Here is a 21,240-nt window from a genome sequence, read left to right as displayed (position 1 = left end):
AGTTGGCCAAACAAGGTAGGGGGCACACCAGCCCCCTTGTGGGCTGGTTTGTCCCCTCCTTTGGCCCATAAGGCCCATATCTTGCCGGGGGGGGGGTGCCCGGAACCCTTCCGGTGACCCGATTCCTTCCCCGTATGTCCCGAAACACTTACAGTGTCCAAACACCATCGTCATATATATCAATCTTTACCACTCAACCATTTCGAGACTCCTCGCCATGTCCATGATCTCATTCGGGACTTCGAACAACATCCTGTCACCAAAACATATAACAATATCTCGTCAACGAATGTTAAGCGTGCGGACCCTACGGGTTCGAGAACTATGTAGACATGACCGAGACACCTCTCTGGGCAATAACCAATAGCGGAACCTGGATGCCCATATTGGCTCCTACATATTCTAAAAAGATCTTTATCGGTCGAACCATTATGACAACATACCTAATTCCCTTTGTCCATCGGTATGTTACTTGCCCGAGATTTGATCGTCGGTATCTTCATACCTAGTTCAATCTCATTACCGGCAAGTCTCTTTACTCGTTCCGTAATACATCACCTTGTGACTAACTCCTTAGTCATTTGCTTGCAAGCTTATGATGTGTATTACCGAGAGGGCCCAGAGATACCTCTCCGATACTCGGAGTGACAAATCCTAATCTCGATCTATGTCAACTCAACAAACACCTTCGGAGATACCTATAGAGCATCTTTATGATCACCCAGTTACGCTGTGACGTTTGATAGCACACAAGGTATCCCTCCGGTATCCGGGAGTTGCATAATCTCATAGTCGAAGGAATAAGTATTTGACATGAAGAAAGCAATAGCAATAAACTGAACGATCATTATGCTAAGCTAACGGATGGGTCTTGTCCATCACATCATTCTCCTAGTGATGTGATCTCGTTATCAAATGACAACTCGTGTCCATGGTTAGGAAACCTTAACCATCTTTGATCAACGAGCTAGTCAAGTAGAGGCTCACTAGGGACACAGTGTTTGTCTATGTATTCACACATGTATTTAGGTTTTAAATCAATAAAATTCTAGCATGAATAATAAAAAAAATTCAAGAATAAGGAAATATAAGATAACAACTTTATTATTGCCTCTAGGGCATATTTCCTTCAATTACTCCACCCATCGACTGCTATCCGGCATGCATATAGGGTATTAAGCATAAAATAAAGTAATGCCTTAAGCCAGATGACATGATGTAGACAAATTAAACCCAAGCAATATGAATAAACCCTGTCATTTTATCATTAATGTCAACAATGCAAATACGTGTCTTGTCTCCTACTTTGTCACTGGGATAAAGCACTTCAAGATTGAACCCATCACAAAGCACCTCTCCCATTGCAAGATAAATCAATCTAGTTGGTCAAACTAAACGGATAGATCGGAGAGAAAATACAATGCTATAATAATCATACAGAAAAGAATTCAGAAAAGACTCAATTAACATTCATGAATAATCTGGTCATAAACCCACAATTCATCGGATCACAACGAACACAACGTAAAAGAAGATTACATCTGATAGAACTCCAAGAACATCGAGTAGAACATTGTATTGAAGATCAAAGAGAGAGAAGAGGCTATCTAGCTACTAGCTATGGACCCATAGGTCGGTAGAAAACTACTCACACATCATCGAAAGGGCGACAAGGATGATATAGAAGTCCTCTGTGATCGATTCCCCCTCCGGCAGAGTGCCGGAAATGACCTCCAGATGGGATCGCGAAAGAACAAAAACTTGCGGCGGCGGAAAAAGTTTGTGGGGTGGCTCTCTGTTGGTTTCTAAATTTTAGAGAATTTATAGAGGTGAAATTAGGTCAGACGGAGCCATGTGGGGCCCGCAAGGTAATAGGGCGCGCCCTGTTGCCTTGATGTCTCCTCGCTTCTCGTCTGGTCTCCTCCCGAAGCTTCTAGGGTCTCTTTTGTCCAGAACAAATCGTCAAAATGTTTCATATTGTTTGGACTTCGTTTGGTACTGATTTTCTGAAAAACCAAAAATAAGCAGAAAACAACAACTAGCACTTAGCACTAGGTTAATTGTTTAGTCCCAGAAAATGATATAAAATAGCATATAAAACATCCACGATTGATACTATAATAGATGGACCAATTAAAAATTATAGATACGTTGGATACGTATTAGGGCCTAAAGCCTACCCTGTATTTCAACGCCAATGACTGTCATTGGTCTCTTCTAACAATTCACTTAATTTCCGTCTTATGTTTAAATAGTATGCTTAAATTCTGGGGTTGCAGATGACGCAACGGGTGGACGCTCAAATGAGAATATTGGCGCAGGCTCGGATGGGAAAGCGGGTGGGTCACGAGTCATCTCTTTTGTTTCGGGCAGGATGTTTCAAAATTTCAGGTCATGTATTGTAGGGGGTGTGATCAACCCTTTTATTACGCAGTATGAACATATCCATCTGTAGACAGTTGAGAAAAAAATCTTATAAATAATTTGCTTAATTTCGAGGCTATAGTTGGTGTTTGCGCCAATTGGCGCAACAGGTCATCTAGTACTCGTGGAAAATCAAACGTGTTCTGGTGAGTTTTGTTGAGTGCTACGTTGAACTCTTATTAGACTCGTTGCTCAACGGTTTGATATTCTGTGATACTCAAAGAAATTAATTCGGAGACGACCCACACAAGTTGGAGAAGAACGAGGAAAGCGCAAAAGAAAGAAAACTCGTGTGCGTAATGATTCACGGAAATAGGAAATGAAACCGCGAAGGTTCTCTGGTTGAGTACGCACATGATAGTGATGCTAAACTCGTGATTAACAAAGTTTGTGCGCGTTGGTTACACACACGGTCCACACGAGCACCTTGTATTTAACGAACGCGGCCGAATGCCAGCACTCTCCTCATCATACACATTCAGAGTCAACATCCTACATAAGTCACTTGAGGTCAGTATGCAACCACCCAGCATTCATCACGAAAGAGACCACCACCCGTACTATAAATTTGCTCTTGATGAACAACAGTCCACCTGTACTATGGAGAAGGGGAAATTTTCCTGAAATTTTGATGAGGTCAGCTTTTGTCCGTTTAACATACTCCCTCGGCGTCTTATATTTAGAAACGAAGGAAGTATTATTTAGCAGCTCGATTTGTGGAGTCGCAAGCAAAACCCAGGCTCGCTTGACACTAGTATTATATTAAGCAGAATCATTCCAACCACCATAGACAAATCTTTTTCCTTTTTTTGCGGGAACCATAGACATTCTTCAAGGGGGCATGATAGGATGAACATCACCGAGCACTGAAAACGACGCATTAGTTTGTCCAATAATAAACAGGAGTGAAAATCTAGAACATCTTACAAGTTAGCGCAACTAAACCATCACAAATCCAACAAAAGCATCCCAACCAACAATCGAACAAAATCTAACCAGAACATTCGCTCCCCCAAAAAAGGAAAACAAATTCAACGAGAACAAACATCTCGCTTTACGGGCGGGCAAAATAAAAAAAAACCCAAAGAAAGGAGGAAGCAGGAGAAAATATACAAAAAAAAGAGAGAAAATATGCTCAGAATAACCAGGCCAGGCCCAAGCGCGGCCCGCCCGTCGCGATCGCGGTCGCGGCGTGCATCATCCTACGGTCGGCGTCGCTTCGTCCCCGTCGGTCGCCCACCCTCACCTCACCTCTCCTCCTCCTCCTCTCGCAGGAAATACTCTTCCGTCCCCCATCTTTGAACCTTCCTCCTCCTCCGCGCTGACCTACCCTCACCCCACCCTCCCCTCCCCTCCCCGGCAACAAACCAGGCCCCTCCTACATAGCGGCGATCCATTCCGGCCTCTCAGCCCGCAGCAGCACGCAGGCCGCAGCTCCCGCGACGCCGAGCCGGACGGAGCCACCGCCCCGCAGCACGCGCGCGCCGGTAGGGCGAGGGAGGGGAGGGGATCGATGGCGAAGCTGTACGTGCAGGCGGTGCCCCCGCCGGATCTGAACAAGAACACCGAGTGGTTCATGTACCCGGGGGTCTGGACCACCTACATCTTCATCCTCTTCGTCTCCTGGCTCCTCATCCTCTCCATCTTCGGCTGCACCCCCGGCATGGCCTGGACGCTCGTCAACCTCGGCCACTTCGCGGTACCCGCCTCCCCCCCCCCCCCCCCCCCCCCCCCCCCCACATATCTCCGCCTCTCTCCTGGATTAGGATTGCGATGGGGATTGGCTGCTTGCTTGGCTTGGGCGCCCCCCCGTGGATCTGAAGGCTTGCGGCTCGAGTTAGTTTACATCGATTGCTTGCTTCGTGCGGTCAGGAATTGGGATAGATCGTTCGCATCTGCCTACCCATCGCCTCCCCTAGCTACAAATTGCTATGACGCATTCGCCCAACCTGCCAACTAATTGTTGGTGCTAGTATTGGCTTGGCTTTCCCACCCTACTGGTGCTGGATGCGTCCCCCCTACTCAACCACTCATCATTCGCGTGCCAGCAAGCACTAGCCGTAGTTTGAGACTAATGGAATTCCAAGCCTCCACGGTAGCCAGCATTTCAGTCCATGCACCACGGTGTTTTAGGATTTCTATCTAATCCTCTATGCATTCAGGTTTCAGCTTACCATCATTTTGTTGTTATGTTTTGCATGTTCCTGCCTTATGGGTATACAGACTAGATAAGTATCACTAGCAAGGATTGATGTCTCCCCTTCCATCCTCAAAGTGTTGAAATAGCAAACCATAGTTATGCCCCTGTTGGGTGTATAGTAGCTGAAATAGCAGAGTACACCGATTAGCATTCTGTCTGCTGACATACACTTCCAAAGACTTTTTAGCACAGAGTTCATATAGTTATACAGTGCTTTTTAGCTTAGATATCATATAGTTATGCAGTGCTCCCTACACTGTCTGTTTACTATATATATCATTCATGTATTCTTGGATAGTACCGACTACTTGCTAGGGCGAATTAACCACAATTTGCCACATTTCCAAGCTCGTATTGTCCTTAATACACCCTAAGTCAGTATCTATATACGAAGCATTTCCTTCGTCCCTAAAGACTGCAAAGAATCAGAGGTGATGCGTCGTGTTAGAGAATAGGTTCCTCTGTTTTTGAGTCGCCGACTAATCGCCGATTAGTCGCCGACTAATTGCCAAGTCGTCGCGGCGTGGCTGGCTCGCGCAGGTGACTTGACTCAGGGGGCAAGTCGCGCGACTCACGTGGCTCGCCGGCGACTTGGGGTGATTAGTCGCACGACTCGCTGGCTCACTGGCTCACGTGGCTTGCTGCTGCTGTATATGTGATCATGTGGGGACTGGGGAAGGAGGAGGACCGAAGGAAAGAGAGCGCAGGGTGGGCTCTATATGTGCTCTGCTTAGATGTAGTATATTTTCTCTGTTGTATATGTGCTCTTCTGCTGCTGTATATCTATGTGCTCTGCTGCTCTATGTACTGTTGTGCCATGGCGACTTGGGGCGACTAATCAAGCCAAGTCGCTGACTCAAGCCAGCAAGTCACTAGCCGCAGCCTCGGCGACTTGGCTTGACTCGGCGACTCAAAAACCTTGATAGGTTCAACCCAGGGGATGTATAATCTTCACATGAAGTGTATTCTAGTTTGAAGTGTATTCTAGTTTGAATGTATTCTAGTTTGAATGTTTACTCAATTGGCATGGAGATTAACCTTCACATGAAGTGTATTCTAGTTTGAATGTTTACTGTTTCATAATAGCCAAATAAATAGCTTGCCTTTAATCATTCTTTTGCTACTTTAAGTATAATAATGTAGTGGCAAAATCCATGAAATCATTCTGGCTGTGAATACCGCAGTTCTAGTTTGCCCAACCTCAGTTCTGGAAGTAAAAAATATTGCTATTTTTCTCATAAGATTATAGAATGAAACATACTATCTAGAAATTACTTTTCTATTTTCATTGCTTTCCTAATTGAATCTTCATTTCAGATTACATACCACTTCTTCCACTGGAAGAAGGGAACTCCATTTGCTGATGATCAGGGGATGTATAATCGATTGACCTGGTGGGAGCAAATGGACAACGGCAAGCAGCTTACTCGCAACAGAAAATTTCTTGTTGTGGTTCCTGTAGTCCTGTAAGTGTTATTCTGTTTCAATTTTTTTAATACTACTGCTTTTGGGGGCTTATTTGGCAAGGTACAGTATGGCAGGATGTATGCACAAAGATTGATTCTGGCTAGTCAGAAAATACTACACTTATTCATTAATTATGCAAAGAACACTTGTTAGTAACATCTAGGTCTAACTCGCATATTCACACCATTATACATGTGTAAGGATTGGGCATTGCTCTATTGCTCTGATGTATGAATATACTAATTTTGTGCAAGCGACATCGAATCATCGAAGGAACTATAATTCATCAATGCAAGTTCTTAAATGTTTATAGAAATTCGATCAAGGATCTCATATGGTAAATTTAGATGGGCCATCCCTTGTACTTTAGTGATTGCATGTTATATCTTAATTTCTTGTGGTCTTCATGCATAAGTGTTTTTATGGAAAAATTTGTTTGATTAACTTCATTATCATTAATAATTGATTATTCACGTCTGGTTAGTGGTAACTAAACTCGGCGGCAAACTGGTTAAATACTTGGCGGTGATCATGTTTGTGGTTGGTGTGTGAGCAAGCAAAATCAGAAGTGGTCCCAACTGATCATACTATTTTTTGCGTTTGCTAGAATTGTTCGCCTGCCATCTGAAAACATAGTTAGTCATATGATTACTCTGTTTAATTGAATTACAGTACAATTTTAGTTTTTTCTTTATGAGTGGACAGATCAGTCACATTTATATGCATGAATTATGGTGGAAAATCAAAACCCTGTATGCTGTGTCTTTTTTTGATAAAGGTAAATAGTGATTGTTTGGCATATATGAAATATGTTTCGCTTTAATAGCCACACTTGAACGTGTGGATAGAACTTAAAAAAGAAATCCTTCCGCAAAATCTGTTTCTCATTTAGTCCATGGACATTAAATTTGGGATAAGGCACAATATATCTTCATTTCCATCATATGAGACACTTAATGAGATTTAATTATGCACAATAAATCTTCGTTTCCATCATATGCGACACTTCATGAGATTTGATTAGTTTTTTGTCGTGGTAGCAATTCTGCGTGCCGCATGTTATTCTTGTAGGACGACTAAATACAGATTGATATTTCCAGATTATCTATTTTCAGTTATCAACCTTTTTTACTTAGCTCCTCACAGAAACAACAAAACTTATACCTAGATGGAATTCTACATATTGTTTGTTGCGGCTGCAATATCAGTTGATATTGTGGTTTGGGCTGCTTGTCGATATGGAAGTATCGAACCATATTGCGGTCATATAGGCCACAGTATCGGCCATATTGGTCTGTTAAGTACAGAACGATATGAACCTTATATCCACTAGATTGTAGATTGCTAAGTCTTAATGATCTTCACCACGTTGATCAACATGCTTCTCTTGTGTTCAGAACAGGCCTGCTGATTTGTATCTGTTCTTGAAGAAATGTGTGTTCTTTCGACATGGCATATTATCAATGTGTATTCTCTGCAAAAATGTCTTACATTTTGGTACAGAGGAGTACTAAATTTCCGCATAGAGACATACTCCCTCCGTTCCTAAATATGTCTTTTTAGAGATTTCAATAAGGGGCTACTTACGGAGCAAAATGAGTGAATCTACACTCTAAAATATTTCTATATACATCCGTATGTAGTTTGTATTGAAATCTCTAAAAAGACTTTATTAGAAACGGAGGGAGTAGTAAATAATAATAATGCCACATAATTGCCCTCTTTTATCCAAGGAAATAAGTAATTGCCTAAACATCATACATCATGTGGGCACTCTGAAGTGGACGACTGGGAGCGCCACCCAGAATTTCTCAGTTAGGCAAGAGCCCAGAAATCAATGATGACACCATGCCGCCTAGCGTCGCCACAGCTAACTCCGTTGCTCGGCCAAGGGGGAATCGGGGGTATAAGCTTCGGTTTTGGCCCAAGAATGTGATACAACTTCTGATGTGGAGCGAGCGAGAGTCGAGAGAGGGGCCGCCGCCGGTGTGGCCGATTTGCTCACGGACAGAGGAGATGCGGAGCTGGGTAACTACTGGAGTTTACTGAAGTAGAGCTGGTAACTACTGGAGTTTACTGAAGTAGGCCTAGGCAGCGCCGTACATGGGAGCTGGGTTGGAGAGAGAAGAGAGAGAGAGCATGCAAGCAAAAGCAATAGAGCTGCTAGGGTTACTACTGGCCCATATAGTCCAGGCTTGTAATTTGCTGCCATATTAGGTTACAAGTAAATATTTCCAGCCTTGTAATTGTAACTTTTTATCATTTTCGCCTAACGCCCAATCGCTGCCATTGCAACATAGTGCCTTGGACTTGACAACTCAACGACATGAAATCTTCGCTTTTATCCATGAAGTGCAAAGAAATAATTAATCTTAATACATTAAGCTGATAGTTTTTTTTACAATCATATTAAGCTGCTAGTTTGTCCTCAAAAACTCATGTTCGGCATGCTTCTAATTCTTCATATATTTGGGTACAGTATGACTATTTTTTCCTTATAAAAGATACCCCCTGTGTTAAAAACGTTCTTATATTATGGGACGGAGGGAGTAGTTTACTAGAGGACTGGGTTCTCATATTTTTTTTTCAAAATATAATTTTGCTGTGCAAAATTATAATAATGAGTGAAGATTGTTTAGTTTAACTATGCTATTTTCATAGCTACCAGGTCACCTGATCTTACGGAATGTGTGAATTCCTTAGCCCTTTTATGAGCGTGAACACATTCTTTTCCTCATATATTCATGATTTCTGTCCATTGTCCTTTATAGATCTGAGTGAGCATCGTGATTTACGGGGATGTCTCTGTTCCCTTGCAGGTACTTGATCGCTTCGCACACCACAGACTATCAACATCCTATGCTCTTTTTGAACACCATTGCAGTCACAGTACTGGTTGTTGCGAAACTACCGAACATGCACAAGGTCCGGATTTTTGGAATCAATGCCGGTAACTAAGCGGCAGCGTCCCAGGGTAGACAGCACTCAATATCATGTTTCATTTGAATGGCTGGATGGTGTTGCACCTAGTTCTGAATTCGCTCGTCAGAGTACCAGTGTGTAGTGTTTGAGAGCTGTTAGTAGATGACATGTGATCATTGTACAGAGAAACGCTAAAAGGCCTGGAAAATGATGCTGTTTTGCAACTTTGCCGGACACGTTCTGTAGACTCTTTATGCTGCTATATGTTTTGTTGCAAGTATTTGTCACTTGATACATGTACAGTTTCTCCGTGCCTGAAATTTTCCGTTCTATTCCCCTCAGTTTGAGGTAAGATCAAAAGGAATTGTGTGTGCATCCGTGCTTGTCCATAGGCCATCAGGTCGTGTGCAAACCTACTAGCAAACTGTTCTGGTCGATAGTGTTTTGTGCAGTGAGACCCAGAGAAGTACAGTAATCTGGATGAGATGCCCTTCTCTCCTGAAATTTGTATGGGAAATGGTTGTGTATGCCAACACTTCACCTTAGGATTGGGAACCTGGATTGATCATTCTATAGTGTTTTTGTTACTACTTGTTTTGTACCCCTGCAACCTTCGTCTCTGGGGTATGGAAGCAGCCTTCATTTGGATAATGTTGATGCATGGCAACATCAGAACTATGGAGTTAACCATCTAATTTGGTTACAAATATTTCATGTATCTTTTCAGTGTCATCACTTATTTACCATACACACATCCCGGTTGTCACTGCACTGCAGGTGACTTGGCTGGCCAAAAATCATGTTCATCAGACAGAAAGTAGAACCTATGTTTTATTAGAGGCCATGGAAGGTCAAACAACCCGTTTGCTACTATGCGCATACCCTTCACTTGTTTTCCTTCAATCTTGAGTTGAGTGCGAATGCTCGTCACAGATGCAGTCCACGTCAACTGCTGCAACCATCACCATCGTCCGTGCGGTCGGAACACTGCCGCAACCATCGCGGCTGGAAATTCGACCTCGCGGCTGGAGTTTCTTGCTTCGCGACGAAGGAAAGTGGCGACGCGAGGACTCCCTATTCAGTCAAGAACAGTGCCCCCCATCACCAATAAGCCACAGCTCCAGCGTACCATGGCCGGATCTTGCGACTTGAGAGTCCCGGTCATTGTTTCAGCATGCAAAAAAAGAAAAAGGAAACCTAGCCAGGCTATGCCTTACTCCATTCGGGGTGTATGTGGTATCATTCACCATCACCTGAGCCGTCCACCGAACCGCCTTTCGGCAAAAATCTGCCGGCCCTGCCACCGAGCTTGGACTGACCGTGCTTCTTCCCGCTCTGTGCGAGACCACATTGGCTAGGCGCGTCCAGTGTGAGAATCGATGGCCGAGCTGACCGTGCATCTAGTCTAGACAATTTTACCGTGGCGCATGCTCCCCGTGTCAGCGAGTGCGGGCGGCATCGACTCCGACCAAGGTGAATGGGACGGCGGCAGCATTTGGGTCCAGATCCCCGGCCGGCCGGTGACCTGCGCGTAATCCACAGGCAGATACGCACGCAGGAGGTCGACCGAGATTCGAGTTGAAATCGTTGGCCAGGCGCCATTGCTTTTTCGCCACGACAACCTTTTGCTCTCCATGTTGTACAAGCCCACCACCATCTGCGGCCGTCAGCTTCTACAGTCTTGTGCGTGCCGATTACCGAAGACAGCTTGCCCAAGCTGCGAATCTTCGAGCCACAAACCCCAGCCGCGCGGCGAGATTGAATTTCCCATTGGAACCAGCATTGTACCCGTACTAGTCCTGGCTTCCTGATGCGTCCGCGTTTTTTGAAGCACTTTTCTCACGGTTCGGGTGCTCTCATCGGTGGTGATTGATGTTGATAGTGCCCTTGTATGCTTGAGTTTTCTTAGACGAGACTTTTGTGGTTTTTTTTCTTTGAGTGTGTGTGTCGATATTGGACGTGTGCATTCTAGTTGTGCAAAGGCCGGAGGTGTGCTCATAATGATCATATGTTGTTAATGCAACATCATGAGTCCATAAAATACGCTCTTTATCCAAAAAGTCAGCTGAGACGGAGAGCAAGATTGTGAGAAAAATGCAAAGACACTAAAAATCTCACGTCAGATTTTTAGACATAACAAATCTGGTGTGTTTCATGTAAATTTATAATGGTGTGATGATAACAAATTTAGTCTGCATGCTAATTTATGTTGGCGCAATGATAACAAATTTAGTTTGTAAGCACAGCAATTTCTCTGACAAAAAAGAATAAAGATGGATTTTGCCATGCTCGCCAACTAAATTTTCCATCCACCAAGAACATGATTTGCCACAAAAAATGTTCGATTTTCCATGGTACAAATTCTAGTGTCAGATTTGTAGTGGAGTTCAAAAAATATAGGCTTCGAGCGGGCTTTTGATGGGTCCTTTGATATGACGGACGTTCAGACTCCCGTGGAGCTTGCCCGATTTGCTACTCATTTGTGAGGTTAGAACATCCGGACCGGTCCAATTTTAATTTGATGATCCCTATTAAATGGCCAAGGGCAACTCCACACTGAGACCCATTTCATTCGAATATGTCCGCCAGCACCCAACGCGCGCGACTCATTTAGTCCATATGTTCATTTCGACTCATTTTCATGTCAAATTTTGGTCGAGGCGGATCAGACTAGACATCCGTTTGTTACCCTCCTCGTCCGGCCTGGCCCACCCACCCATCCCACCTCCTCCTTTCTCTCTCTTCCCTACCCACCGCATCCATCACACGGGCGGCTTCCCCGGTGACTGCTCCAGCCCGGCCACTGGGCTGTTCATGACTCACGGCTCTGACGCCGCCTCAGACCTCTTGTCGGTGGCCAACACCTTGACCTTGATCACCCCCCTTCTTCCATTGGATGCAGCCTGTAGCGCAGCAGGTCGCCGCCGTCTCCCGCGCCCATGACCTCGTCCTCATGTGCACGGAAGCCATCTCCTCGGTCGCACCTTGTTCTTCCCAAGAGCAACAACCGCGGCCAGCGCCTCCCTGTCATCACGCCGTCACCTCCTGGAACTCCGCTTCGTGTCCTACAAGCCCATGGTGAGCTTCAGCGTGTCCCAACTTCCTTCCCCGCCTGTTTCCACCCCATGTGGCATCGATCCGGTCCTGCCTGATGCACGCCCACCACGCTCTTGCCGCACGCCCATAGGACGTAGCACATGGTTCGCCGCCCCCTGTGCATCACCACACAGCACCACGCACCCGCAGCTCACACGCTTCTGCCCCACGCAATCCCACGCCTTGCCATGCCCCGCCGTCGACTGCTCTGTTTCCATCATTGCAACGAGCGAAAGGCTTGTACCTTGGCTTCAGCTCGCCTCACGCGCACGCGCGCGCACACACACATGCTCACCCCTCACACGCAACACCCTATGTGACACCCACATGGCTCAAAATGGGTAGTGCGCGTTGGGTGCACGGGGCGGACGTGCATGTCCACCGATCCTGAGGCAACTCAAATGGACAAAAAATGACATATTTTGTGTCCGTTTAGGTCTTCTCTTTGGAGTGTCCCTAAGCGTGTCCCTAAGCGTGTCCGAATGACGTGTTGGTGATCCGCGTTGAAGATATCCTAACGGTTGCCAGAAATCACGCACGATCGGCTTATAACCATTAAAGTCCCCGACAGCATCAGGACTAGCTATCCTCACCTAGGCAGCAGGTGCAAGTAGCGCGGCCCGCCGGTACGCCGATGGACCTCGAGCGTTTCAGTTGAGGACCGCATGCAGCCAGTGAGTTCGTTATCGCTCACGGGCAAGGCATTGATGGGCGCGATCATCCCTGGGCCGGCACCATCAAATCGTAACAATCGTAGTACTACTACGCCCACTGATGGACCTGTCAGGAACATTCTTTATTTCACACTCCATCGAAATTAAATACCTCTACTGTCGCAGCCCTACGCCCCAGCCTAAGCCTATGGTTGACACGCCAATAGGAGTTACGTACCACCCCAAGGATTGCACAGTTTTTTTTTTTGCGTGGCCTCTCAAGGCATCTTCAAGGGAGATCTGCAAAACTTTGGTACTCCAACACGGTCCTACAGCGGTCCGTATAGTGATTTGGACATCTGTTTTCTGGTAAAGTGGAGACAAGCATGAGAAATTATATCGGAGTCCAAACATCCACTTGACCAACTAAAAGCCTCTCTGTCATCCTTCTTTCTTTTTTGCATTCTCATCTCTCTCCTCCCAACCGGACACCATACCACAATATCGAGTAATTGACAAAAAACTATCACATTTCACGTATCCGTTCCACAGAACTATCACATTTTAAAAACTGATCAAAAACTACAGATTAGTACTAATTCTGTGACAAAAAACTACCACTTTCACAAAATGGCCAGTTTAGACGATTTAAACACGTTTATGACAGGAGGGGCCCGTTTGTCAGGGCTGACGTGGCGGAAATCGTTAACTCCGTTTATTTTGACTGTCATGTTGACCGTGATGACAGGTCAGGCCCACATGTCATTCTTCTTCTTCCTCCTCTTTCTTTGTCTGACATTTTAACAAACACTTCATGTGCTCCCCTACACCACCATCTGGAGCAGCATCCCGTGCGTCGCCGGTCCTCGGACAGGTGGCTGCGGTCGAAGCACGCGCCGGTGGGGGCAAGGCGAGGCGCAGGGGTGCGGCGCGGGCACGGCCAAAAGAAGGCAAGCGCGGGCGACAGTGGTGCTCCGGCCATGGTGAGCATCAACGACGGCGGGAGCGCGGCAGTGGGTGGAACTAGCGGGGCGTGGCTGGGCGCTGTCGGCAGGAGAGCGCGGCAGTGGGCGGAGCTAGCGGTGCGGGGATGGGCGCTGTCGGCAGGCGAGCGCGGTAGTGGGCGGAGCTAGCGGAGCGGGGCAGCAGCAGTGCATCAGTAGGCAGGGGCGCTGTCACTTAACAGGGAGCAGGGAGCAGGAGGAGGAGGAGGAAGGTCGCCGGTGCCATGGGCTGCCGCTGCTCACCGGCGTCGATGCGTCGGCACGGTGGTGCTGCCCGATGCACATAAGATGCTTGTTGAAATGTCAAACAGAGAAGGAGGGGAGGAAGAAGAAGGTTGATGATGACGTGTGGGTCCCATTTATCATAACGGTTAACTTCATGGGCAAAATAAACAGAGTTGACTTTGATGCCGGTCCCACATGTCATAAACAAGTTTAAAATCATAAAAACGGTCATCAACTCAACTTGGTAGTTTTTCGTCACGAAATTAGCACTAATCTGGAGTTTTTGGCCAGTTTTCAAAATGTGGCAGTTCTGTGGGACGGATGCGTGAAATGTGGTAGTTTTTTGTCAATTACTCCACAATATCCCACCGATAGTCTTCACTTATTTTTTCTCCTCTCAACCAGATACTTCCTCCGTTCCAAAATTCTTGTCTTAGATTTATCTAAATACGGATGTATATAGTTACATTTTAGTGTTAGATACATCCGTATCTAGACAAATTTAAGACAAAAATTTTGAGACGGAGGGAGTACTTTGTAATTAACGGCTCCCTCCCGTTCGGACACAAAAAAGGGACATATACCAAAGGAATTTACGGCTCAGCGTTGGAGATGCCCTTACAATCTCACTGCACAGCGTCAACAGCGTTGGAGATGCCCTTACAATCTCACTGCACAGCGTCAACTACGTAAAAACGTTCATGGTCACACAGATGGCCGTGTGCCATGCCATAGCCAGAACGTGACCCGTGCCAAATACTCATGTCATGTGGCGCTGATGCAACTCCCAGCCGGTCGGTGAGAGGAGCTCGTTCTGGCTGCAGTCCATGACGGTCGATGGATCGCGTTGTTTGCATGCGGCCAAACACATCCGGATGGCGCCACATGCCGGCCGGCGCCGGCCTTTCCCTGCCGGGAGCGAACCGTCGCTGGCGCCTAGCTAGCCCTCCTGCCTTCCCCTTCCCCCCCTCGCCCACCGCGGTGCGAAAGCCCGCCAATGGAAGGATAGAAGGAAGAGAAAAGACACGGCGGCAGGAGCCCATGCATGCCCGCCCTGGCGCCCTGCCCTGCCCACTCTCTGACGCCCGTACCTCGCCTTCTCCTTTTGTAATTTTTTGTGCGTGTTCGTACTGTACTGTAGCCATGGCAGCCGTATGTGCAGAGGCACGCATGCCTACGGGCACATGTGCTGAGCCGTCGCCCATCGCCGTGCAGTACGTGCAAGGAAAAATACGGCATGTGTAAAAAGGACGGCGCAGATGTAATGTGTGGCTAGCTACGTCGCACATGGGCGCCTAGTACATGCCAGTAGTTTTAGCGACAGTGAGGCAGCTAGCCTAGCCTCACCGGTCTCCCCCTCTCCAATCGATGACGCGCGGTGCAGTGGTTGACGGTCAGAGCAAGTACAATAAGATGACATAAACAGGATATAAGAACTAGAATATTATATTTTTACTTAGTTGAAGAAGAGAGAAGAAGAGAAAGAATAGAAACGGGCTCTTGATTAGTAGCCGGCTCTAGCACGAAACCAAAGGCGCTTTATGAGGTTATAAGGTGGACCAACTACTAATGAAGTTATACACATATAGAACTTACTATTGTACATGCTGGCTACAATGTTGGCTATAGATGACATGACAACTCCTTATAGCCCATCCTTGGCTGTATTATTAACCATGTGCTCACAAACACACACTTCCCGCGACCATGGCCAGTGGGGGAGATCATACCCGCCGAATGAGCATACGCCGTTTAAAGTTCGGTACTTATCCGACAGTGCAGCTAGTGGATGGCAAATTTCGGACCGGAATTACTACATGTACGACATTGACAAGTTCGATCGATGTACATACATACTCCTTCCGTTTTAAAATAGATGACCTAACTTTATACTAAAATTAGTATAAGGTTGGGTCATCTATTTTGAAACGGAGGGAGTATGATTTAATATCCTATAGTGTGTTGGACGTTGGTTACATCCCATGGACACAGCGGCGGAGCTTGACAAGGTTCAATTGGGCAGTTCATCTTTCCGGAGGGGGCTCGGGGCAGGTGGCCTCGGGGCCCCATCCTCTTGGGGCGCCCAGGGAGGACAGCCTTCCTGGGGCGCCGGTGTCTCCTGATGGCCGGAGGACTGGGGTGGATGGGGAGCTCGGGCAGGTGGCCCAAGATCCGCCATCTCCCGGTTTGGCACAGTCTCTCTGTGGTGGGGCACGACAGACGTCGCCAGTGCCGTTGAGCGCCCCTTCACTTTCCGGTGGTCCAGCTGGATCGTCGATGGAGGACGACCGGATGCGTGTTCGGGGTGAGGCAGGAGGCCTCACAACGAGCAGGGCCACTCGGGAGGAGGTGATTGCGTTCGATGGTATTTCGGACCCGGTCTCGGAGGGGCGACGGCTCAGCAGCCGTCTCCAGGATCATCCAAAGGTGGACGACATTCAGCAGCGGTGCGCTGTGAGGGCGGCCAAGCTTCGTGACGTTGATGTCACTACTGGTATGTCGGTCTATGTTTCAAATTCCATTTTGCATTTCTCTAATGTTGAGATTATTAATAATGCAAACCAGATAGGAATCTCACTAGGTAGTAATGATAGTGAAATTTCAACTTATGTTAATGGTATGCTGGACTTAGAGGCAGAGCGGGCCTTAGAGCTGATTCGCAACTTAGCGGCGGTTAAACCCATGAATGATTCTGATGTTGATGCTTTGGGGGTTAGGGTGCTCGATAATTTTTGTGCGGATCTTGCTCCTCCTCTTCCTGAGCCTGAGGAGGAGGATGAGGGTGTGGCGAATGTTGTGGTTAGTGCTTCTGAGCCTGGTTGTGAGGACCAGCTGGAGAGTAAGATCAACCCTAAACGCAAATGGAAGCAGAAGATATACCCGGATTCCGCAGTGCGTAGGAGTGCTCGGATCCGGACGGCTAAAAAATTCCATGATGAGATATGAAAGGAATCTTTTGGAATAGCAGAGGTCTAAAAGACTTGGCTAAAAGAAGGTTTCTTGCGGAGACATCTCTAGAGCATAGATTAGACTTTATCGCATTATCGGAGACTGGCAGAGATAACTTTTTGCCACAATTTCTCAATACCTTATCGGACGGTATTGATTTTGACTGGCACTGTATGCCACCGCGAGGAAGATCAGGTGGGATCTTACTTGGGGTTATATGCGAGTCCCTAGAAGTCCGAAGTGTGGTCATGGGAGATTTTGCGGTTAAGTTTAGGGTGAGGTCGAAGGCAGATGGGTTTAACTGGGCTTTGGTGGCGGTATATGGTGCCGCACATCCTGAACAAAAACCGGAGTTCTTATCGGATCTGGTTAGGATTTGCGGCTCTGAGCAACTGCCTATCCTGGTGGGAGGTGATTTCAACATTATAAGGAGGCGAGAGGAGAAGAACAATGATAATTTTGACGGCAGATGGTCATTCATGTTCAATACCATCATTGAAAGCTTGGATCTGAGAGAGATAGAGCTTTCAGGCAGAAAATTTACCTGGGCCAACGCGCTGCCGATTCCAACGTTTGAAAAGCTGGATTGTGTTCTGGCAAGTGTGGAATGGGAACAGAAGTTTCCCTTCGTCACAGTTCAGGCTCTCTCTCAGGGTATTTCTGACCACACGCCTTTATTTCTGGATTCGGGTGAGGCCTCCCACCCGGGAAACAAGAACTTATTCTCGTTTGAGCTGGCTCGGTTTGAGAGAGAAGCCTTCCTTGATCTCGTAGCCAGAGAGTGGGCTAAGGATGCAGGAGGTAGAACTGCGCTTGAGTGCTGGCAGAATAAAATTAGACACCTGAGAAGTTTCCTACGTGGGTGGGCTAAGCATCTTAGAGGGGTTTATAAGGTTGAAAAGGAACGGCTCCTTAACCTTATTCACTCCTTAGATGTAAAAGCAGAAACCACGATTCTGCCAGCCGCAGAGCTCCATGCCAAGCTTGACGCTGAGATGAGGCTGAAAGAACTTCTTCGTGAAGAAGAATTAAAGTGGGCTCTGCGGGCCAAAGTCTGAAGAGTGGTCCAGGGGGACGCGAACACTCAATTCTTTCACATGATCGCCAATGGCAAACACATGAAGAAGAGGATCTTTCAGCTTAAACAAGATGAAGGAACGATTATTGGTCAGGAGAACCTAAAACTTTACATCACTGAGTATTACAAGCAGTTGTTTGGACCCCCAGAGGTTAACTGTGTGTCTCTGGATGAGTCTAGGGTTGAGGACATGCCTCAACTTACTACTATTGAGAATGAGATTTTAACTGCTCCTTTTTCTGAAAAGGAGGTGTTCGAGGCCATATCGCAGATGAAAAATAATAAAGCTCCTGGCCGGGATGGATTCCCGGCTGAGTTTTATAAGAAGTGCTGGCATATTATTAAAGGGGACCTGTTGCCGATGTTCCATGCATGATTTGTTCTCGGGACAGCTTCAGCTCTTTCAACTCAATTTTGGGATGATAACCCCGCTTCCTAAGAAAACAGAGGCTGTGAGAATTGAGCAATTCAGGCCCATCTGTCTTCTAAATGTTAGTTTCAAAATCTTTACCAAGGTCGGGACGATTAGGCTCACACAGATTGCGCATGCTGTGGTGCAGCCTACTCAAACTGCTTTCATGCCAGATAGGAACATCCTCGAAGGGGTTGTGGTCCTTCATGAAACGCTCCATGAGATCCACATGAAAAAACTTGATGGAGTTGTTTTCAAGGTGGATTTCGAGAAGGCGTATGATAAGGTCAAATGGCCGTTCCTTCAACAGGCCTTACGCATGAAGGGTTTTGATGAAACTTGGCGACGCCAGGTAGAATCTTTCACGCAAAAAGGGAGTTTTGGAATTAAAGTGACTGACGATATAGGTCATTATTTCCAGACACACAAGGGCCTGAGACAAGGTGACCCCATGTCTCCTATCTTGTTCAACATTGTGGTTGATATGTTGGCAATCCTGATAGGTAGGGAAAAGGAGGCCGGTCAGGTGGGTGGCTTGGTGCCTCATCTAGTTGATGGTGGCGTGTCCATCCTGCAGTACGCTGATGATACAATCATCTTTATGGAGCACGACTTGGCAAAAGCGAGAAATATGAAGTTGGTGCTATGCTTATTCGAGCAATTGACGGGATTGAAGATTAACTTTCATAAAAGCAAGTTGTTCTGATTTGGTAGAGCCAAGGATGAACAAGAGGCTTATAGGTAATTGTTTGGGTGTGAATTGGGGGCTTTACCTTTTCCGTACCTAGGAATACCCATTCACCATCGTAAGCTATCTAACAGTGAGTGGAAGTGCATTAGAATCAGTTTGAGAAGAAACTGAGTTGCTGGAAAGGAAAACTTATGTCATATGGAGGCCGATTGATTCTTATTAATTCGGTGCTCACGAGCATGCCAATGTTTCTCTTATCCTTCTTTGAAGTCCCAGTTGGAGTTAGGAAAAGACTGGACTTCTATCGATCCCGATTCTTCTGGCAGAGTGATGAACTAAAAAGAAAATACCAACTCGCCAAGTGGGATATCATCTGTCGACCAAAGGACCAGGGGAGCCTTGGTATTGAGAATCTTGAAGTCAAGAACAGATGTCTCCTCAGCAAGTGGCTTTTTAAGTTGTCAGTTGAAACCGAGGCAACTTGGGCGTAGATTCTTTGTAGTAAGTATCTGCAGTCCAAAACTTTGTCTCAGGTGACAGTGAGGCCAACTGACTCGCCGTTTTGGAAGGGGCTTATGAGAGTCAAAGCTACTTTCTTTCATAGAACAAAGTTTATTGTCGGTGATGGCAACACCACTCGCTTCTGGGAGGATACGTGGCTTGGTGAAACGTCGTTGGCACTCCAGTATCCATCCCTGTATCGTATTGTTCAGCTTCATGATGCTCGTGTTGCAACGATTATGCAGTCCATCCCTCTTAATATTCAATTTCGGAGGGTGCTTGTTGGTGACCGGTGGGAAACATGGCTTCATCTGGTGAGTAGACTGATGGAGGTTCAGCTAACTCATCAGCCCGATCAGTTGCGTTGGAAGCTTACTAGGTCTGGAGACTTCACGGTCAAGTCGATGTATATCAATGTCATCAACTCTAGTGTTATTCCCAGTTCCAAATATGTTTGGAAAGTCAAAGTCCCTTTGAAGATTAAAGTGCTTATGTGGTTTGTGCATAAACAAGTAATTTTAACAAAGGATAATTTGATTAAGCGCAACTGGACAGGATCTACTAGGTGTAGTTTCTGTGATCGGGACGAGAATAACAAGCACCTCTTCTTTGATTGCCCGTTGGCGAGAGTCTTGTGGCGCACCGCGTAAATTGCCTTTAACATTACTCCTCCAAATTCGGTCGGTACGTTATTTGAAACGTGGCATGTTGGGATAGAGTCCGAAATAGCTAGACGCATTTGTGTAGGAGTATGCGCGTTGTTATGGGCAATTTGGAACTGCAGAAATGATTTGGCTTTTAACAGAACAACAACTATTCATTTTTTGCAGGTTTTATTCCGAGCTACTGCGCTGATCCGTATGTGGTCCTTACTCACTCCGACAGAGGCCAGGGAGCGTTTGGTTAGTGGATCTGTTCGGTGAGAGATGGTAGCGCAGGATATCTTCAACCGGTTTGGATGGCGGTCATGTAATATGATAGGCAATTAGTTTTCCTATCTTTTGTTATGCCAGCCGGTTGTGACTTTTGGGAGTTTTGTTCTTGGCGTTGTACCTCTGTATGAGCTTGCCGTTTTCTATTTTGCTTTGAGACATTAAGACCTTGTTGAACCTCATTTTTATTTATATATGTGGCCGTATGCATCGTTCTGATGCAGAGGCCGGGGTGTCCCCCCTTTTCAAAAAAATGGGGGGCAATTAGGGATTATGAACTTTTGACGGGGCCAACCATACAATTCTTTTCTAATCTATGTTGTCCTAGAAAAATATTCTTCACTTATTTACCCAAACTTGGGGCGAGGGCGGTGACCATTGGCCCCTGCAGCATTGAACTAAGCTCCACCAATGCATGCACGACTTAATTTATGTGTCGGATAGGAGTCGTACATGAAGCATCGTATGTATAGAAGAAGGTTTGCTTGTTGCCCCCCCCCTCTCCCCTCCCGATCCCGCCCTTGTGCCGCCTCCCTGGAAGGCGGCGCGAGTCCCTCCCCTTCCGGCCTCCCTCCTCCCCCACTGACCCGGGTGGTGTTGGCGATGGCAGGACTTCCTGTACCCCTGCGCCTGTCTCCACTTCTCGGGGCAGGGGACGGCATCGGTGATGCTCGGCTTGGCAGCGG

General features: G+C 46.6%; 1 protein-coding gene across 1 annotated transcript; it reads left to right on the top strand.

The window, feature by feature from the left end:
- Positions 1-3,687: 3,687 nt before the first annotated feature.
- On the top strand, positions 3,688-9,307 carry LOC125539332 (uncharacterized). Its single transcript, XM_048702765.2, has 3 exons — positions 3,688-4,123; positions 5,942-6,090; positions 8,911-9,307. Exons 1-3 carry the CDS (start codon positions 3,938-3,940, stop codon positions 9,047-9,049), a joined length of 474 nt encoding a protein of 157 aa, XP_048558722.1. The 5' UTR covers positions 3,688-3,937; the 3' UTR covers positions 9,050-9,307.
- Positions 9,308-21,240: the final 11,933 nt, after the last annotated feature.

Source organism: Triticum urartu, chromosome 2A (genome assembly GCF_056163025.1).
Source record: "Triticum urartu cultivar PI428250 chromosome 2A, HENAU_Tu73, whole genome shotgun sequence".
NCBI classification, from domain to species: Eukaryota; Viridiplantae; Streptophyta; class Magnoliopsida; order Poales; family Poaceae; genus Triticum; species Triticum urartu.
This window is presented reverse-complemented; position numbering and strand designations above follow the sequence as displayed.

Excerpts from the sequence above, each read along its gene's own strand:
- LOC125539332 (XM_048702765.2), top strand. The coding sequence starts at position 3,938 with ATGGCGAAGCTGTACGTGCAGGCGGTGCCCCCGCCGGATCTGAACAAG. Across the intron at positions 4,124-5,941 it reads TCAACCTCGGCCACTTCGCG|ATTACATACCACTTCTTCCA; the intron begins GTACCCGCCTCC and ends TCTTCATTTCAG. Across the intron at positions 6,091-8,910 it reads GTTGTGGTTCCTGTAGTCCT|GTACTTGATCGCTTCGCACA; the intron begins GTAAGTGTTATT and ends GTTCCCTTGCAG.